The following is a 23320-nucleotide window of genomic DNA, read 5'->3' on the forward strand; positions in this document are numbered from 1 at the left end:
TTGTGTTCAGCAGTGGGAAGCCTGTCTTGTGTTCAGCAGTGGGAAGGAAGCCTGTCTTGTGTTCAGCATTGGGAAGGAAGCCTGTCTTGTGTTCAGCATTGGGAAGGAAGCCTGTCTTGTGTTCAGCAGTGGGAAGCCTGTCTTGTGTTCAGCATTGGGAAGGAAGCCTGTCTTGTGTTCAGCAGTGGGAAGCCTGTCTTGTGTTCAGCAGTGGGAAGCCTGTCTTGTGTTCAGCATTGGGAAGGAAGCCTGTCTTGTGTTCAGCAGTGGGAAGGAAGCCTGTCTTGTGTAGCATTGGGAAGGAAGCCTGTCTAGTGTTGGGAAGGAAGCCTGTCTTGTGTTCAGCATTGGGAAGGAAGCCTGTCTTGTGTTCAGCAGTGGGAAGGAAGCCTGTCCTGTGTAGCATTGGGAAGGAAGCCTGTCTTGTGTAGCATTGGGAAGGAAGCCTGTCTTGTGTTCAGCAGTGGGAAGGAAGCCTGTCTTGTGTTCAGCAGTGGGAAGGAAGCCTGTCTTGTGTTCAGCAGTGGGAAGGAAGCCTGTCTTGTGTTCAGCATTGGGAAGGAAGCCTGTCTTGTGTTCAGCAGTGGGAAGGAAGCCTGTCTTGTGTTCAGCATTGGGAAGGAAGCCTGTCTTGTGTTCAGCATTGGGAAGGAAGCCTGTCTTGTGTTCAGCAGTGGGAAGCCTGTCTTGTGTTCAGCATTGGGAAGGAAGCCTGTCTTGTGTTCAGCAGTGGGAAGGAAGCCTGTCTTGTGTTCAGCAGTGGGAAGCCTGTCTTGTGTTCAGCATTGGGAAGGAAGCCTGTCTTGTGTTCAGCAGTGGGAAGCCTGTCTTGTGTTCAGCAGTGTGAATGAAGCCTCTCCTGTGTTCATCAGCATGTCCTCTATTCAGCAGTGGGAAGCTTGTTCTGTGTCCAGTAATGTGATGTCTGTCCTGTGTCCAGCAGTGTGATGTCTGTCCTGTGTGAAGCAGTGTGATGTCTGTCCTGTGTCCAGCAGTGTGATGTCTGTCCTGTGTCCAGCAGTGTGATGTCTGTCCTGTGTGAAGCAGTGTGATGTCTGTCCTGTGTCCAGCAGTGTGATGTCTGTCCTGTGTCCAGCAGTGTGATGTCTGTCCTGTGTCCAGCAGTGTGATGTCTGTCCTGTGTGAAGCAGTGTGATGTCTGTCCTGTGTCCAGCAGTGTGATGTCTGTCCTGAGTCCAGCAGTGTGATGTCTGTCCTGTGTCCAGGAGTGTGATGTCTGTCCTGTGTGAAGCAGTGTGATGTCTGTCCTGTGTGAAGCAGTGTGATGTCTGTCCTGTGTTCCTCAGTGGGAAGTGAGTTAGGCCTGCCTGAATATTTCGTTACAATTTTTATCATCTTGAAATTATATTTTATACCAACAAAATATCAAACCTTCCATCTAACTGTAGCTGTTGTAATTTTACATTAGTGAAGTATGTTAATGTTTCCAGTTGAGTGTTATGTCATTAATCTAGCTGTTAAGTGTTAGTGCATTTGAATAATTGATTCTTAGAAAAACTTTTTTAGCAAAAATGAATCCAAATTAAAAGATCAAGGCATTTGTGCCTAAGTTGCTTCTATAATTCTTACAGGAAATAAATAAACACATCTAAATGATTTGATATGTACAAATCAATAAAATACATCTTTACAGATCATATAAAGACTAAACTAAATGTACCTCTACCCATAAAAAGCATCTTTGTGGATATCACAAATGCAATATTGTGGGTATTGAATAGAATATGTACAATATCTTTAGTAAGTAGTGTGATGTAAATACCATCCGTGTTTTTGTACAACAACCACAACAGAATAGTGCACATAGAACTGGTTATCACATCCCTTTATCCCATAGGGCTTATGGACACGAGCCATATTGTTGATAATATTACATTCCTTTGAAATATATGCGTTTAGTTGATCAACCATAATGCAAAACATGTCCTCTGTTGTCCACTGTAAATAATAAGTCATTTGGGATAGAAATACAATACATTTTAGATTCATTGGGGATCTCTTGTGCCACATATCAAAACAAAGAGATACAGCAAAATAACATGAATGTCATCATTTAGATCAAATTCAAGTATATTTTATATAATAATGATTTTTTTTGTAATTTAGGAGACACTCTTATCTAGAGCAACTTACAATAGTGAGTGGGTACATTTCCACTTTCGTTCGTATTGATGCCCTGTGGGAATTGAACCCACAACCCTGGCACTGCAAGTGCTGCTCTCTACCAGCTGAGCCACACAGGACCTGTTTCTTCTGTGTGATAGCTCTTTAACCATCTCAATCATAATATAGAAGGTTGGCAATTAATCTGCATTCCATTCCAGGGTCAGATATTTTTTTAAATCACTGGCAAACTTAACCTTGATGAGTGTGTGAATACATGAGAACAGACGTGTGTGCTGTAAGTCAAGTTGCTGCAAACCTTCCGAGTATGAAAAACTACAGGCGCTTTCTCAGTACAAACTGCTGGAGTGTGGTCTGATGAACCTTTTTTCTCACTCTACGTTGCAGAGGAGCTGGGTGACTCTGTTCTCACATGTACCATTGGTGGTAGCAGCGTCCTCACACCCAGCATATCGGCCTCTCAGCTCTGAACTCCAAGGCAGAGTCACCATGGCCCCATTTATATGAGGTTCCAATTTTGGCCTACTTGGATCCTGACCACCCTCGGTCCCCGTAAGCGCCTTCCCCGGTGGCCGAGTTGGGTGAGGGGGCGCAGAGGTCGGAGTCAGTGTCGGACTCACCTTCTGCGATGTAGGGCCTTACCTTGGCACAGCGGGCTACGCCACTGAAATAGCTGTTGTTCAGGAAGTCCAGGTTCTCCTTGGACTGGGAGATGCTGAAACCACTGAAGGAGCGCTCCAGCTCCTCGTGGTCCACTGAGGGGATAGAGATGGACGTGTCGCTGTCTGGCTTGCCCTCTCTATCCCCCTCGCCACCGCCTCCACCTCCTCCACCACCTCCTCCTCCACCACCGCTATTGCGGTGGGATCCCCGATTGCTCCCGTTGTGGCCTCCAGAGGAGCGCTCGTGGGCCGGCGGAGGAGGGATACGGACCAAGGAGTGATCACCTACAGGAGAGGGTAAGTTGCCTTGGCTAGGCTGGTGGAACTCGCTGACGTTGTGCTGCTGCCAGGAGGTGGAGGGTGGGCAGTGGACCCCCGGGCCGGAGCAGGATGGCGGTGGGTCAAAGTTCTTCTGTCCGATAGAGCTGTTGGATCGGATGATCTTGGTGATGGAGCCACTCTTCTCCATGTGGTCCACAGGGCTGTGGTAGGGCGGTGCTGGTTCGGGCTCCTTGGACCCAAAGTAGGCGTCCGTCTCCGACTGGGAGATGCCCATGCGCTGGATGTAGATGTTCACCAAGAAGTCCAGCTTCCTTTCCATTGACATGACCTGCTCAGAAGGGAAGACACCATGGTGTGATGGACAGTTGGAAAGCCCAAGTGAAACAAAGGTATACAATGAATACTGCCATCACCAGATAACAGTATACCTTACCTGTTTCTCCATTTTCCCGAGGCGCCCCATCATGCTTGTGTCCTCTTCAACCCCACTGTCAGTGGTTCCTTTGGGACGGTCTTTATCTGTGATTGGAGTACCTCGACCAACAATCTGGTCAACTCTACCGATTCAAAACACAAACAGGTGACGTCTGTCTAGTATCAAGCCAATAGAGTTGAAGAAAACCTACTTGAAATTGACACCTTATATCACCTTAAAAATGTATACCACAACAAAACAAAAACACTTACAGTACTATATTCTACTCTAAAATAATCGCTGACCTTCAACTCAGGTCCACGGTATAACAAGTGGAAGTGTATAACCTGACAATATCTGATCCTACTGCAAGAGGTAGAGGACTGCAGGTGTTGAGAGGAGAGTGCCACACACTCGGGTACAGCTCTCGCCTTCCTAGCGCTGAGCACAGTGGGAGTCAGACAGGCTCATGCATGGGATGGCATGGCATAACATGTATTACAGTGTGTTCAGACAACAGATAGGTGGAGCAGGAGGAGGAGGAGGAGGAGGACCTAGGTAGGGCCTTGGAGGATGCAGGGTTAGTTTTCTTTATTTCAACTACTCATCAGTGCCATTCATGGGCTCTTGAACCCCAGCAAGACAATACAGAAACACGTTACTTCAAGTTGAGACGTTATAACGAAGGTCTTAAAAACCCTTGGAAGTTTCTAGAGATGGTAGGTTGCCATACATGGTCTGCTTCATAACATTGTTAAGCCAGTTGCCAAAGTGTAAGGCAAGTTGTCATGACACGGGTTCTATGACTGCTAAGGTTCTGTAGGTATACTGAAAGGTTCTGTAGGCATTATGAGAGGTGCTGTAGGCATTATGAGAGGTTCTGCAGGCATTATGAGAGGTGCTGTAGGCATTATGAGAGGTTCTGCATGCATTATGAAAGGTTCTGTTGGCATTATGAAAGGCACTGTTGGCTTTATGAAAGGTTCTGTAGGCATTATGAAAGGTTCTGTAGGCATTATGAAAGGTTTTTGTTGGCATTATGAAAGGTTCTGTTGGCATTATGAAAGGTTCTGTTGGCATTATTAAAAGTTCTGTAATCATTATGAAAGGTTCTGTTGGCATTATGAAAGGTTCTGTTGGCATTATTAAAAGTTCTGTAATCATTATGAAAGGTTCTGTAGGCATTATGAAAGGTTCTGTTGGCATTATTAAAAGTTCTGTAATCATTATGAAAGGTTCTGTAGGCATTATGAAAGGTTCTGTTGGCATTATGAAAGCTTTGAGTAAAGTGTTAATCAAATGTGTAGACTAAAAGTAAAGTTTCACTGAAAAAATTGCTTGGACATATTGGATCAGCTAAAGCACCATGAACCTTGTAAAAACCATCCACAACATCTACACTAGCTTTAACTCTGACTGAGGCCTACTTATACAGATGTAGGATCTTCATTTGATCACCCTGTTGCAGGATAAATTTTCTGCAATGCAGGATATTTAAAACTTGTATTGTTTTGAGGTTTAAAAAGGCTTCTGAAGTTTTTAATTTCTACTTGAAATGTCAGGCTTGATTTTCCCTTAGGATAAATGTATCAACCCCTACAAAAATGTCTAACTATAATCCACATAATATTTCACATTTCCTGTTGCTGTAGAATTATTTTCCTGCTGTAGCAAAGGCTCAAATTAAGATCCATCTGAAAGAGGGTTAGCAATGAACTACCATTTTAAACGTCTGAATAAGAGAGAAAAATCCTCAGTATAAAAATATTATTCATAGAACTGCTTCACAGTCAGGTAAAACATGCTCACCAATTTCCCAACCATCCCAGGCGGCCAAGATTAGAAAACTATGCAAACTTCTGAAATGGACTTTGTTTTTATTTTATTTGATTTTGTGCATCGTGTGGCATGCTTCAATACGCCTCATGCCAACATGCATCCGAAACCAGAGAACAAACTATACTGTTCATAGTCGCCTCATGCCAACATGCATCCGAAACCAGAGAACAAACTATACTGTTCATAGTCGCCTCATGCCAACATGCATCCGAAACCAGAGAACAAACTATACTGTTCATAGTCGCCTCATGCCAACATGCATCCGAAACCAGAGAACAAACTATACTGTTCATTGTCGCCTCATAGGTCATAAGGAGTAGCTGTATCTTATTATTTTTATCTATAAGCTCTTCATTGTTAATGTATTGCAGGCGATTCAGCTCAACACTTTTTTTGTTCGGCTACTTGACTTGAATACTTACCTACAGTATATGAGCTCCTCCTGTGTCCCACGGGAACATTTACCATATTCTTAACTATTGGATAAACCAAGTTAGTCTTCTTCAACTTTTATTCTACTTTTATTAATTCTCTAGTAAAATCATTGCAGTATCGGGCAAGAAAAATGAGAAGAAACAAAATTGCATGTGTTATACTGTACAATGTATATACTATCTATTCAGCCGATTAGCACTCAAAGAGACAATATGAGTCAATGAGTTTCAGTAGTTATTTACTGAGAATAACTCATTAATTGCTGCTTGCAGTAAGATATTTGCCACTTTGATAAAGTCACTCCTCTTTATAGACACAGCTCGTCACATGCTGTCACATACAGTAGGCCGAGACAAAAAAAGGTTTCCGCTGCGTGTCAACAAAATGGATAAACTCAGGAGAATCTCATGACGAGAGAGAGGCAGTCTGGGCTAACCTAGGAGAGTATTTGGGTGACTCTTTGGGTCCATCAGATGAATACTTCTTATGGCGTGGAGTTGAGGGTCCATGGGGACCAACAATCATATCTATCCTGGCAAAGTGAATAGAGAAGACACCAGCACAATGCAGGATGAAGGCGCAACACAGACCAGTCCGACAAGCGCACATGAAATGAACGAAGCCAAAAACAACAGAACCAGGGGACGAAAGACAAGGACAAATATGTATTTTCTAAAACAAATTTTCCAAAAGGATGTTTTTTCATTTGGTAAAATAATCACAGACAACAGCTGTATGATATGACAGTGAAGTCATAATTTTTAAAAATATTGAGATTTTGATATGAACATTTTTCTGTTATAAGTAGGAATATATTTACATACATGTGGAACCCTAACTACTAGCACTGCCTTTGCTACATTATTCAGGAGGAATGTATGTACTATGACTGAGATATGTGGTTGTCTCACCTAGCTATCTGTAAGTCACTCTGGATAAGAGCTTCTGCTAAATGACTACAATGTAAACAATGTAAATGTTGTGTGATGCATGTAGATTCGGAATTCAGATTCAATGAACTCTGACCTTTGGGGGGAACAAACCTCACCATGACTCTATATTTGCAATGGCTGGTTGCACTTGGTAAGAACAACCTCACAGAAAATTCCCTTCGTCATGGATACCAGAGTTGTGTCTCTAGAAGTTGGACCCTTTATGATGAACCTCTTAACATCATACAATGATTTCAGAATATGCCCCTTTGCAGGTCAGGCCAAATGTTGATTGGCTTGATAAGAGTTGTCTTAACATTCATACAGACTCACACTGCTGGTGAGTTATAAAGAAGCAGACTACATCAACGTTTCACAATAAGTCACTGATTGTCACTGATTCACTGAATTCGCTATCTTCTCTTGTCATTACTGGGGTACAGCAGCCTATACCGTGATGTTGCTGGGACTCTGGAATATCATGAACTGTCAATCATCCTCTGATTCCTGGTGAATGGTGTGTGAACACATCACCACAGAGAACAGACATCACTACAGAGAACAGACATCACTACAGAGAACAGACATCACTACAGAGAACAGACATCACTACAGAGAACAGACGTCACTACAGAGAACAGACATCACTACAGAGAACAGACATCACTACAGAGAACAGACATCACTACAGAGAACAGACATCACTACAGAGAACAGACATCACTACAGAGAACAGACATCACTACAGAGAACAGACATCACTACAGAGAACAGACGTCACTACAGAGAACAGACATCACTACAGAGAACAGACATCACTACAGAGAACAGACATCACTACAGAGAACAGACGTCACTACAGAGAACAGACATCACTACAGAGAACAGACATCACTACAGAGAACAGACATCACTACAGAGAACAGACATCACTACAGAGAACAGACGTCACTACAGAGAACAGACATCAATAGAGAACAGACATCAATAGAGAGCAGACATCAATAGAGAGCAGACATCACCACAGAGAACAGACATCACCACAGAGAACAGACATCACCACAGAGAACAGACATCACTACAGAGAACAGACATCAATAGAGAACAGACATCAATAGAGAACAGACATCAATAGAGAGCAGACATCACCACAGAACAGACGTCACTACAGAGAACAGACGTCACTACAGAGAACAGACATCACTACAGAGAACAGACATCAATAGAGAGCAGACATCACCAGAGAACAGACATCAATAGAGAACAGACATCACCACAGAGAACAGACATCACCACAGAGAACAGACATCACCACAGAGAACAGACGTCACTACAGAGAACAGACATCACTACAGAGAACAGACATCACTACAGAGAACAGACGTCACTACAGAGAACAGACATCACTACAGAGAACAGACATCACTACAGAGAACAGACATCACTACAGAACAGACGTCACTACAGAGAACAGACATCACCACAGAGAACAGACATCAATAGAGAGAACAGACGTCACTACAGAGAACAGACGTCACTACAGAGAACAGACATCAATAGAGAGAACAGACGTCACTACAGAGAACAGACATCACTACAGAGAACAGACATCAATAGAGAGAACAGACGTCACTACAGAGAACAGACGTCACTACAGAGAACAGACATCAATAGAGAACAGACATCAATAGAGAGCAGACATCACCACAGAACAGACGTCACTACAGAGAACAGACGTCACTACAGAGAACAGACATCAATAGAGAGCAGACATCAATAGAGAGCAGACATCACCACAGAACAGACGTCACTACAGAGAACAGACGTCACTACAGAGAACAGACGTCACTACAGAGAACAGACATCACTACAGAGAACAGACATCAATAGAGAGAGACATCACCACAGAACAGACGTCACTACAGAGAACAGACATCACTACAGAGAACAGACATCAATAGAGAGCAGACATCACCACAGAACAGACGTCACTACAGAGAACAGACATCAATAGAGAGCAGACATCACCAGAGAACAGACGTCACTACAGAGAACAGACGTCACTACAGAGAACAGACGTCACTACAGAGAACAGACATCACTACAGAGAACAGACATCACTATAGAGAACAGACATCACTACAGAGAACAGACGTCACTACAGAGAACAGACGTCACTACAGAGAACAGACATCACTACAGAGAACAGACATCACTACAGAGAACAGACATCACTACAGAGAACAGACGTCACTACAGAGAACAGACATCAATAGAGAGAACAGACGTCACTACAGAGAACAGACATCAATAGAGAGAACAGACGTCACTACAGAGAACAGACGTCACTACAGAGAACAGACATCAATAGAGAGAACAGACATCACTACAGAGAACAGACATCACTACAGAGAACAGACATCACTACAGAGAACAGACATCACTACAGAGAACAGACATCACTACAGAGAACAGACATCACTACAGAGAACAGACATCAATAGAGAGAACAGACGTCACTACAGAGAACAGACGTCACTACAGAGAACAGACATCACTACAGAGAACAGACATCACTACAGAGAACAGACATCAATAGAGAGAACAGACGTCACTACAGAGAACAGACATCACTACAGAGAACAGACATCACTACAGAGAACAGACGTCACTACAGAGAACAGACGTCACTACAGAGAACAGACGTCACTACAGAGAACAGACATCACTACAGAGAACAGACATCAATAGAGAGAACAGACATCACTACAGAGAACAGACATCACTACAGAGAACAGACATCAATAGAGAGAACAGACGTCACTACAGAGAACAGACATCACTACAGAGAACAGACGTCACTACAGAGAACAGACGTCACTACAGAGAACAGACATCACTACAGAGAACAGACATCACTACAGAGAACAGACGTCACTACAGAGAACAGACGTCACTACAGAGAACAGACGTCACTACAGAGAACAGACGTCACTACAGAGAACAGACATCACTACAGAGAACAGACATCACTACAGAGAACAGACATCACTACAGAGAACAGACGTCACTACAGAGAACAGACGTCACTACAGAGAACAGACGTCACTACAGAGAACAGACGTCACTACAGAGAACAGACATCACTACAGAGAACAGACGTCACTACAGAGAACAGACGTCACTACAGAGAACAGACATCACTACAGAGAACAGACATCAATAGAGAGAACAGACATCACTACAGAGAACAGACATCACTACAGAGAACAGACGTCACTACAGAGAACAGACGTCACTACAGAGAACAGACATCACTACAGAGAACAGACATCAATAGAGAGAACAGACATCACTACAGAGAACAGACGTCACTACAGAGAACAGACATCACTACAGAGAACAGACATCACTACAGAGAACAGACATCACTACAGAGAACAGACGTCACTACAGAGAACAGACGTCACTACAGAGAACAGACATCACTACAGAGAACAGACATCAATAGAGAGAACAGACGTCACTACAGAGAACAGACATCACTACAGAGAACAGACATCACTACAGAGAACAGACGTCACTACAGAGAACAGACATCAATAGAGAGAACAGACGTCACTACAGAGAACAGACATCACTACAGAGAACAGACGTCACTACAGAGAACAGACGTCACTACAGAGAACAGACATCACTACAGAGAACAGACATCAATAGAGAGAACAGACGTCACTACAGAGAACAGACGTCACTACAGAGAACAGACATCAATAGAGAACAGACATCAATAGAGAGCAGACATCACCACAGAACAGACGTCACTACAGAGAACAGACATCACTACAGAGAACAGACATCACTACAGAGAACAGACGTCACTACAGAGAACAGACGTCACTACAGAGAACAGACATCAATAGAGAACAGACATCAATAGAGAGAACAGAACAGACGTCACTACAGAGAACAGACATCAATAGAGAGAACAGACATCACTACAGAGAACAGACATCACTACAGAGAACAGACGTCACTACAGAGAACAGACGTCACTACAGAGAACAGACATCACTACAGAGAACAGACATCACTACAGAGAACAGACATCACTACAGAGAACAGACATCACTACAGAGAACAGACATCACTACAGAGAACAGACATCACTACAGAGAACAGACGTCACTACAGAGAACAGACGTCACTACAGAGAACAGACGTCACTACAGAGAACAGACATCACTACAGAGAACAGACATCACTACAGAGAACAGACATCACTACAGAGAACAGACATCAATAGAGAGAACAGACATCACTACAGAGAACAGACGTCACTACAGAGAACAGACATCACTACAGAGAACAGACATCACTACAGAGAACAGACATCACTACAGAGAACAGACATCAATAGAGAGAACAGACGTCACTACAGAGAACAGACATCAATAGAGAGAACAGACGTCACTACAGAGAACAGACATCACTACAGAGAACAGACGTCACGACAGAGAACAGACGTCACTACAGAGAACAGACGTCACTACAGAGAACAGACATCAATAGAGAGAACAGACATCACTGCAGAGAACAGACATCAATAGAGAGAACAGACATCACTACAGAGAACAGACGTCACTACAGAGAACAGACATCACTACAGAGAACAGACATCAATAGAGAGAACAGACGTCACTACAGAGAACAGACATCACTACAGAGAACAGACATCAATACAGAGAACAGACGTCACTACAGAGAACAGACGTCACTACAGAGAACAGACATCAATAGAGAGAACAGACATCACTACAGAGAACAGACATCAATAGAGAGAACAGACATCACTACAGAGAACAGACATCAATAGAGAGAACAGACATCACTACAGAGAACAGACATCACTACAGAGAACAGACATCAATAGAGAGAACAGACATCACTACAGAGAACAGACATCACTACAGAGAACAGACATCAATAGAGAGAACAGACATCACTACAGAGAACAGACATCAATAGAGAGAACAGACATCACTGCAGAGAACAGACATCACTACAGAGAACAGACGCCACTACAGAGAACAGACATCAATAGAGAGAACAGACATCACTACAGAGAACAGACATCAATAGAGAGAACAGACATCACTGCAGAGAACAGACATCAATAGAGAGAACAGACGTCACTACAGAGAACAGACGTCACTACAGAGAACAGACGTCACTACAGAGAACAGACATCACTACAGAGAACAGACATCAATAGAGAACAGACATCAATAGAGAACAGACATCACTACAGAGAACAGACATCACTACAGAGAACAGACATCACTACAGAACAGACGTCACTACAGAGAACAGACATCACTACAGAACAGACGTCACTACAGAGAACAGACATCACTACAGAGAACAGACATCACTACAGAGAACAGACATCACTACAGAGAACAGACATCACTACAGAGAACAGACATCAATACAGAGAACAGACATCACTACAGAGAACAGACATCACTACAGAGAACAGACGTCACTACAGAGAACAGACATCACTACAGAGAACAGACATCAATAGAGAACAGACATCACTACAGAGAACAGACATCACTACAGAGAACAGACATCACTACAGAGAACAGACGTCACTACAGAGAACAGACATCACTACAGAGAACAGACATCACTACAGAGAACAGACATCACTACAGAGAACAGACATCACTACAGAGAACAGACATCACTACAGAGAACAGACATCACTACAGAGAACAGACGTCACTACAGAGAACAGACGTCACTACAGAGAACAGACATCACTACAGAGAACAGACATCAATAGAGAGAACAGACGTCACTACAGAGAACAGACGTCACTACAGAGAACAGACATCACTACAGAGAACAGACATCACTACAGAGAACAGACATCACTACAGAGAACAGACACTACAGAGAACAGACGTCACTACATAGAACAGACATCACTACAGAGAACAGACATCAATAGAGAGAACAGACGTCACTACAGAGAACAGACGTCACTACAGAGAACAGACATCACTACAGAGAACAGACATCACTACAGAGAACAGACATCAATAGAGAGAACAGACATCACTACAGAGAACAGACATCACTACAGAGAACAGACGTCACTACAGAGAACAGACGTCACTACAGAGAACAGACATCACTACAGAGAACAGACATCAATAGAGAGAACAGACGTCACTACAGAGAACAGACGTCACTACAGAGAACAGACATCAATAGAGAACAGACATCAATAGAGAGCAGACATCACCACAGAACAGACGTCACGACAGAGAACAGACATCACTACAGAGAACAGACATCACTACAGAGAACAGACATCACTACAGAGAACAGACGTCACTACAGAGAACAGACATCAATAGAGAACAGACATCAATAGAGAGCAGACATCACCACAGAACAGACGTCACTACAGAGAACAGACATCACTACAGAGAACAGACATCACTACAGAGAACAGACATCACTACAGAGAACAGACGTCACTACAGAGAACAGACGTCACTACAGAGAACAGACATCACTACAGAGAACAGACATCACTACAGAGAACAGACGTCACTACAGAGAACAGACGTCACTACAGAGATCAGACATCACTACAGAGAACAGACATCACTACAGAGAACAGACGTCACTACAGAGAACAGACGTCACTACAGAGAACAGACATCACTACAGAGAACAGACGTCACTACAGAGATCAGACATCACCACAGAGATCAGACATCACTACAGAAATCAGACATCAATAGAGAACAGACATCACTACAGAGAACAGACGTCACTACAGAGAACAGACATCACTACAGAGAACAGACATCACTACAGAGAACAGACATCACTACAGAGAACAGACATCAATAGAGAACAGACGTCACTACAGAGAACAGACATCACTACAGAGAACAGACGTCACTACAGAGAACAGACATCACTACAGAGAACAGACATCACTACAGAGAACAGACGTCACTACAGAGAACAGACGTCACTACAGAGAACAGACATCAATAGAGAGAACAGACATCACTGCAGAGAACAGACATCAATAGAGAGAACAGACATCACTACAGAGAACAGACGTCACTACAGAGAACAGACATCACTACAGAGATCAGACATCAATAGAGAGAACAGACATCACTACAGAGAACAGACATCACTACAGAGAACAGACATCAATAGAGAGAACAGACGTCACTACAGAGAACAGACGTCACTACAGAGAACAGACATCAATAGAGAGAACAGACATCACTACAGAGAACAGACATCAATAGAGAGAACAGACATCACTACAGAGAACAGACGTCACTAGAGAGAACAGACATCACTACAGAGAACAGACATCACTACAGAGAACAGACATCAATAGAGAGAACAGACGTCACTACAGAGAACAGACATCACTACAGAGAACAGACATCAATAGAGAGAACAGACATCACTACAGAGAACAGACATCAATAGAGAGAACAGACATCACTGCAGAGAACAGACATCACTACAGAGAACAGACGTCACTACAGAGAACAGACATCAATAGAGAGAACAGACATCACTACAGAGAACAGACATCAATAGAGAGAACAGACATCACTACAGAGAACAGACGTCACTACAGAGAACAGACGTCACTACAGAGAACAGACATCACTACAGAGAACAGACATCACTACAGAGAACAGACATCACTACAGAGAACAGACATCAATAGAGAACAGACATCAATAGAGAACAGACATCACTACAGAGAACAGACATCACTACAGAGAACAGACATCACTACAGAACAGAACAGAGAACAGACATCACTACAGAACAGACGTCACTACAGAGAACATCACTACAGAGAACAGACATCACTACAGAGAACAGACATCACTACAAAGAACAGACATCACTACAGAGAACAGACATCAATACAGAGAACAGACATCACTACAGAGAACAGACATCACTACAGAGAACAGACGTCACTACAGAGAACAGACATCACTACAGAGAACAGACATCACTACAGAACAGACATCACTACAGAGAACAGACATCACTACAGAGAACAGACATCACTACAGAGAACAGACATCACTACAGAGAACAGACGTCACTACAGAGAACAGACATCACTACAGAGAACAGACATCACTACAGAGAACAGACATCACTACAGAGAACAGACATCACTACAGAGAACAGACATCACTACAGAGAACAGACATCACTACAGAGAACAGACGTCACTACAGAGAACAGACATCAATAGAGAGAACAGACATCACTACAGAGAACAGACATCACTACAGAGAACAGACATCACTACAGAGAACAGACATCACTACAGAGAACAGACATCACTACAGAGAACAGACATCACTACAGAGAACAGACATCACTACAGAGAACAGACGTCAGAGAACAGACGTCACTACAGAGAACAGACATCACCACAGAACAGACATCACTACAGAGAACAGACGTCACTACAGAGAACAGACGTCACTACAGAGAACAGACATCACCACAGAACAGACATCACTACAGAGAACAGACGTCACTACAGAGAACAGACGTCACTACAGAGAACAGACATCACTACAGAGAACAGACATCCCTACAGAGAACAGACATCACGACAGAGAACAGACATCAATAGAGAACAGACATCACGACAGAGAACAGACATCAATAGAGAACAGACATCACTACAGAGAACAGACATCACTACAGAGAACAGACATCACTACAGAGAACAGACATCACTACAGAGAACAGACATCAGAGAACAGACATCACTACAGAGAACAGACATCAATAGAGAACAGACATCACAGAGAACAGACATCACTACAGAGAACAGACATCACTACAGAGAACAGACATCACTACAGAGAACAGACATCACTACAGAGAACAGACATCACTACAGAGAACAGACATCACTACAGAGATCAGACATCACTACAGAGAACAGACATCACTACAGAGAACAGACATCACTACAGAGAACAGACATCACTACAGAGAACAGACATCACTACAGAGAACAGACGTCACTACAGAGAACAGACATCACTACAGAGATCAGACATCACCAGAGAACAGACATCACTACAGAGATCAGACATCACGACAGAGAACAGACATCACTGCAGAGAACAGACATCACTACAGAGAACAGACATCACTGCAGAGAACAGACGTCACTACAGAGAACAGACATCACTACATAGAACAGACATCACTACAGAGAACAGACATCACTACAGAGAACAGACATCCCAAACGAGATCAGACATCACCACAGAGATCAGACATCACTACATAGAACAGACATCCCAAATGAGATCAGACATCACTACAGAAAACAGACATTATGGACATCAAACACAGGAGGACACAACGAGGCATGCAATGTAATTGTAACCTCCCGCTCTATTCGAGTGCTGTACCAAGGGATCTAACATTTTGGCAAAAGACCTGTTTCTTAGAGAGAGACTAAGAGTGAGAGAGAAGGAGAGAGGGAGGGTATCTTGCCTGGACTGGAGGTTTTTGATGCGGGCCAGCATGTCCAAGTGGCCGGCTGAATACTGCTCTATGACGTCCATCACGTCGTACGGCCTCAGGCTCTCTTTGAACTTCCTCTTGGAGACCATGAACCTCATAATGCTGATGAAGGAAGAGATGTTTCAGATATGGCCACAACCTCAAGGGGACATTTCATAGATGTATGATCGTTCTACTAGGGTTGAGGGGAATTATGTGGGGCATGAGACATCTTAATGAACTTTATACATGTCTGTTTAACAGCATATTCTAGCGTTGGTCTAAACAATAATACAGATCAAATGAGAGATTGAGTTTGTGACCTGACTAGGATTGTAAAATTACAGTAATATCTTTAACTTTCCCAAACTCCCAGAAATCCCAGTTGAAAGATTCCCAGAAATCCCAGTTGAAAGATTCCCAGAATAAGCTGGAAATATGGACCTGGGAATTTTGGAAAAGTTACAGATATTTTGCAACACTAGAACTGAGCCAGACCCACTCTGAAAGACAACACTTGTCTTGGCTTACCAAATGGCCCTGATGGAGACCTTGAGTCCGGGAGTTAAGTCCTGAGGGACAAACTCACAGTGGCAGCTCTTATTGTCGTCCGCTATGTCCTCACCAGGGAGGCTGGCTTCTACGAAACACAACAAGCACATGACAGCTCCGGTGTTAGTGTGTTCCTGTGGGATGGAAACGCTGAGCTGTCATCTGCACTCTCATTCCATCTTTTAGGATGTCAGTCTGCATGGAACCAAGCGAAGGCAAGGCACGGCCATTAACTTGCACAGCCCAGGGTTACAGTGTGGGATTGGGAGCCGGGTCGAATCGAGGGCAGGTTAATGGCAGTGTCGGTTCATCTCATTGGCCAATGCAGGATAAGTTAAAGGAAAGGGGAGGGCATAGTGGTACCAGTTAGAGGTTAAGGGGTTCATCTTACTACTGTGGCCCAAAAATATAAATGTGTGGCGTGCCGTGCCGAAGCCAGTGTGCTCTTGTCTGAAGCTACGCTAGACGCTAGGCTTGACTAGGCTGGACCACAGCCTAGTCAATCAGCAGTTTGAGACAGTCAAGTTCTAGGTGTACAGATGTAGGATCTTAATTTGATCACTTTTGTTGCTGAGAATGTTCCTGCACAGCAGGAAATGCACACTTATAGTATATTTGAGGTTTAAAAAGGCTTTGAAAGTTTGTAATTTCCATTTTAAAATGGCTAACGAAAAATGTATCAACCCCTACAAAAAATGTCCATGACTTATAATTCCATTTCCTGTTGCTGCAGGATTATGTTCCTGCCGTTGCAATCTGCCTCAAATGAAGATCCTACATCTGGTCTATACAGAGAAAGTTGTTTAAGGTGTTTCAATCTGCAGAATGCAATATGACAGAAGGGGGGGGACTATGTATCTACAGTGCAAAACATGGATGCTCAATAAGCAGTTATATACAAGCTATAGCAGGACAGCTAACTCTCTGATCAAATGATCTTGCTATATATTCAACTAAACTAAGTGAAAACAGTGTGCCAGTATAACATTGTAAACTGTCCGTACTGTATATTATTCATTATAATTAGCATAGAATATTTCTGATACTCCTTTCTGTATCAAACTTTTTTATGTGCGGCTGAGTCACTACACTTACTGGTCTTTTGACTTGGAAGTCGGAGGCAGAGGAGTGTGGATCTTTGCTTGTGCAGTCACACATTTCACTTTCAATTATTGTAATGGATTAGTTTTCTATTTTGGGGCTCTGAAAGGCCAGACTCAAGTTGGCAATTTACCAAGGTTCAGACTGCACTTGAGAAAATCGCTTCCTCTTTAATTCATTGTTGGTGCTGTATTTGAGAGAGTACACAGTAGACTTCTAACTTTTTAAGACCATAATGGTTTTATGGTGTGTCAGTGGCTTTGTTATTCTTCGGGAAGTATTTAGACCCCTTGACTTTTTTCACATTTTGTTAAGTTACAGCTTTTATTCTAATTCCTTAGCAATCCACATTTCAATACCCCATAACGACAAAGCGAAAACTGGTTTTTACAAATTTTAGCAAATGTATAAACATTTCAAAACAGAAATACCTTTTTCACATAAGCATCCAGACCCTTTACTATGAGACTCAAAATTGAGCTCAGGTGCATCCTGTTTCCATTGATCATCCTTGAGATGTTTCTACAACTTGATTGGAGTCCACTTGTGGTAAATGCAATTGGTTGGACATTATTTGGAACAGCACACACCTGTCTATATAAGGTCCCACAGTTGACAGTGCCATGTCTGAGCAAAAAACAAAGCCACGAGGTCGAAGGAATTGTCCATAGTTCTCCGAGACAGGACTGTGTCGAGGCACAGATCTGGGGAAGGATACCAAAAAATGTCTGAAGCATTGAAGGTCCCCAAGAACACAGTGGCCTCCATCATTCTTAAATGGAAGAAGTTTGGAACCACCAAGACTCATCCTAGAGCTGGTCTCTCGGTCAAACTGAGCAATCATGGGAGAAGGACCTTGGTCAGGGAGGTGACCAAGAACCTGATGGTCACTCTGACAAAGCTCTAGAGTTCCTCTGTGGAGATGGGAGAACCTTCCAGAACTACAACCATCTCTGCAGCACTCCACTAATCAGGCCTTTATGGTAGTGGCTAGACGAAAGCCACTCCTCAGTAAAAGGCACATGACAGCCCGCTTGAGGTTTGCCAAAAGGCATCTAAAGACTCTGACTATGAGTAACAAGATTCTCTGGTCTGATGAAACCAAGATTGAAATCTTTGGCCTGAATGCCAAGCGTCACGTCTGGAGGAAACCTGGCACCATCCCTACGGTGAAGCATTGTGGTGGCAGCATCATACTGTGGGGGTGTGTATCAGCGGCAGGGACTGGGAGACTAGTCGGGATCGAGGGAGAGATGAACTGGGCAAAGTACAGAGAGATCCTTGATGAAAACCTGCTCCAGAGCACTCAGGACCTCAGACTGTGGTGAAGGTTCACCTTGCAACAGGACAACCCTAAGCACACAGCCAAGTCAACACAGGAGTGGCTTTGGGAAAAGTCTCTGAATGTCTTTGAGTGGCCCAGCCAGAGCCCGGACTTGAACCTGACCGAACATCTCTAGAGAGACCTGAAAATAGCTGTGCAGCAACGCTCCCCATCCAACCTGATAGAGCTTGATAGGATCTGCAGAGAAGAATGGGAGAAACTCCCCAAATACAGGTGTGTCAAGCTTGTAGTGTCATACCCAAGAAAACTCAATTCTGTAATCGCTGCTAAAGGTGCTTCAACAAGTACTGAGTGAAGGGTCTGAATACTTATGTAAATGTAATATTTCAGTTTTTTATTTTAATAAATTAGCAAAATTGTCTAAAAACCTGTTTTCGCTTTGTCATTATGTGGTAGTGTGTGTAATTTGATGATGACAAAAATAAATGTAATCAATTTTAGATGAAGGCTGTAACGTAACAAAATGTGGAAAAAGTCAACGGGTCTGAAAACTTTCCAAAGGCACTGTATCTAGTATAATCAAATACTATATGTCTGTGTGAACTCAGAACTCAATAAATAGAAAGCAGATATCTGTATTGACAACAAAAAAAGTGAGCTTGAACTTGCCTTAAGAAGGTGTGAATATTTTTTGGTCACAGCATTGACCTATCCCAGTTTCATCCAACAGCCAAAAACATTGTGCTCTTAATGCCAACCAAACAACAGATCCATGAAAATGCAACACATCTTCCCCAACATGGCTTCCATTTTAAGGGGAGGGAGGAGAACAAGTGTCACTGTTCTGTAGTGCTGTGTTTAAGGGCCCTTAGTAGGCGCCAAAGGCTGACTGACTCTGTGAGATTGGATGGTTTCCTTCATGCAGGTTAGAATGAGCAGCGGCAGCCATTTTGAGTTGAGTGCATGGCTTTGGGCTGTTGCTTCGAGTTGGAGTGGTCTATTATGGAAATGACGGGACCCGCCCACTACTGTGCTCATGGAATGGGTCTAAGAGCTGGGCATGCATTTATTGCTTATATCATATAAACAGTAGGTTCTATTGGTTTTGATCTGGTGGACATCCCCTAGCAGACAGGGGGGGTTTCTTACTGATTAACCCCTCAATTGCTGCAAAGGAGGTGGAGAGGAGGAGGAAAAGACAATTCATTAAAGCTGGTTAAATAGTGTGTGTGTGTGTGTGTGTGTGTGTGTGTGTGTGTGTGTGTGGTGGGGGGGGTTAATGAACAAAAACAGGCTTATTAGGAAATGAAATAGAATATGATGATGTAATAGAACCAGAGGGCAGTGGTGGTATTCAGTTGTGTCAGTGGGTATCTTGTCATGTATTACACAACCTCTCTGAAGGTACAATGCAGGACTGTGGGGTTATTTCCAGATCTGCATTGTGAAGAGGAGGCATGATAAAGTCAAAATGATGTGAATCCCTTAAATGTAGTTAGGTACAGTAATTCATGGAATTGACTGAAGAAGGACTGTAGCAACAAGAAGCTTGATTCCACACTAGGACTGGGAGATTAGGAGATTAGACTGTATTATTTGCTCCATTTATTACAAACGGGCTGGGAAGACCATTTGGAATAAATTGAAATTGCAAATGCGTGCTAGAAATATGGTTGGTAAAATACCTCCAAGCATGTGGATAATAAGAAGTTTTTACTCATAGTAAATTAATTATTGTACATTGTTGCTGTATTGTACCTTCAGGAGAAGAAAATACAATTTCCACTCAAATCCAGTATCTAAATAGGAACTGATAAATATGGAGGCAAATTCTTGTCATCAAGTAAACTAACCATTGTGGTTTAGTGCATTCAAATAACTTTACATATGTTTTAACTGTTCAACATTTACATTATTTATGCTTTAACATCAAGAAAAAAAACTATTTCAGGACAATGAGATCAGCCTGATTAAATGATCCATTTTGGGAAACCAACAATTCAATAATTAGAAAAGAGAGGAGCACTGCTTATCTCCATAATATGGGGATATACATTTCTTGAGGGGGTTTATCTCTGATCTCTGAAAAATGATTATTTGGCATCCAATGAACATTCAACATTATCCAACAACCAATCATTTAAAAAGAGGATTCATAGAAAACATGCTTTTATGAATACTAAATATCTCAATTAAAATAATGCAATGACTTTGGTACCAATTCCTACAAATAACCTCTTCATAATGCATTATAAGCACATCTATTGTGCCTATACTTCAAAAAGGGTTTAAAAATGCATTATGAATAGGGTATTCATAGAAAGTGTGACCAAGATTGTCATACTAGTTGCATTCACTTATTGTACTGCAAAATTGTAAAAGGGCATGTTATGATAAAATGGTAATTTGACAGAAAAAAAACTCTACACTGTCATGCAGCAAACAGTGATAGTGCTGTGCAAATCTGCATTGTATGTACAATGAGCTAGCTAGCAAACTCAAATCAAAATGTCACTCTCTGAAAATCAGGTTAAGCTATGACTACACATGAGCATGGCCCAACTGATACAGTAGCAGAATGAAGCTACAGCAGCCAATCTAAAAATCTGCTATCTTTTTCAGTACTATATGAATTGGTATATATCTGTCTGATTTTGAGCTCATTCCATTGCTCACATGTGACAAGATGTGAGATATTGTACAATAGTAGAACGGTGCCAAATAAGTAGATGAATGTCTTCCCCCAAAGGATGGATCATTCTAATGTCACATACTTGAACATTGTATGTGCGTAGTGTTACAACCCCTCATATGAAAAATATTTTTGGGGGATAAATTATTGGTAGATATGATAAAAAAAAAAAAACTTTATCTCAAAACTGTACTATTTAACATGTAAGAATGTAGGATCTCTGGTTTTAAAAAAGGGATGCAAAATGAAACTGGGCAGTGGAAATCAGTAAATGCAGCATCATAGTGCCTTCATAAGGCTGCCATAGGAACGGCATAGGGCTGCCATAGGAACGGCATAGGGCTGCCATAGGAACGGCATAGGGCTGCCATAGGAACGGCATAGGGCTGCCATAGGAACGGCATAAGGCTGCCATAGGAACGGCATAGGGCTGCCATAGGAACGGCATAGGGCTGCCATAGGAACGGCATAGGGCTGCCATAGGAACGGCATAGGGCTGCCATAGGAACGGCATAGGGCTGCCATTAGGGCTGCCATAGAACGGCATAGGGCTGCCATAGGAACGGCATAGGGCTGCCATAGGAACGGCATAGGGCTGCCATAGGAACGGCATAGGGCTGCCATAGGAACGGCATAGGGCTGCCATAGGAACGGCATAGGGCTGCCATAGGAACGGCATAGGGCTGCCATAGGAACGGCATAGGGCTGCCATAGGAACGGCATAGGGCTGCCATAGGAACGGCATAGGGCTGTCATAGGAACGGCATAGGGCTGCCATAGGAACGGCATAGGGCTGCCATAGGAACGGCATAGGAACGGCATAGGAACGGCATAGGGCTGTCATAGGAACGGCATAGGGCTGTCATAGGAACGGCATAGGAACGGCATAGGAACGGCATAGGAACGCCATAGGGCTGTCATAGGAACGGCATAGGGCTGTCATAGGAACGGCATAGGGCTGTCATAGGAATGGCATAGGAACGGCATAGGAACGGCATAGGAACGGCATAGGAACGCCATAGGAACGGCATAGGGCTGCCATAGGAACGGCATAGGGCTGCCATAGGAACGGCATAGGGCTGCCATAGGAACGGCATAGGGCTGCCATAGGAACGGCATAGGGCTGTCATAGAACGGCATAGGGCTGCCATAGGAACGGCATAGGGCTGCCATAGGAACGGCATAGGAACGGCATAGGAACGGCATAGAACGGCATAGGGCTGCCATAGGAACGGCATAGGAACGGCATAGGGCTGCCATAGGAACGGCATAGGGCTGTCATAGGAACGGCATAGGGCTGTCATAGGAACGGCATAGGGCTGTCATAGGAACGGCATAGGAACGGCATAGGAACGGCAT

The 23320-nt window shown here is 43.2% G+C and overlaps 1 protein-coding gene across 1 annotated transcript in view; it reads right to left on the minus strand.

Moving 5' to 3' along the window:
* Window positions 1-314: 314 nt before the first annotated feature.
* LOC118399715 (potassium voltage-gated channel subfamily KQT member 2-like) overlaps window positions 315-23320 on the minus strand; it is an 82658-nt gene continuing 59652 nt past the window's right edge. The window contains exons 12-15 of the mRNA XM_052473974.1: window positions 16863-16971; window positions 16323-16454; window positions 3523-3646; window positions 315-3417 (exon numbers count right to left, since the gene is read on the minus strand). Of these exons, the coding sequence (XP_052329934.1) occupies window positions 2668-3417; window positions 3523-3646; window positions 16323-16454; window positions 16863-16971 (1115 nt within the window). The 3' untranslated portion in view covers window positions 315-2667. The remainder of the gene's footprint in view (window positions 3418-3522; window positions 3647-16322; window positions 16455-16862; window positions 16972-23320) is intronic.

The sequence above is a fragment of the Oncorhynchus keta genome, chromosome 21, assembly GCF_023373465.1.
Source record: "Oncorhynchus keta strain PuntledgeMale-10-30-2019 chromosome 21, Oket_V2, whole genome shotgun sequence".
Lineage (NCBI taxonomy): Eukaryota > Metazoa > Chordata > Actinopteri > Salmoniformes > Salmonidae > Oncorhynchus > Oncorhynchus keta.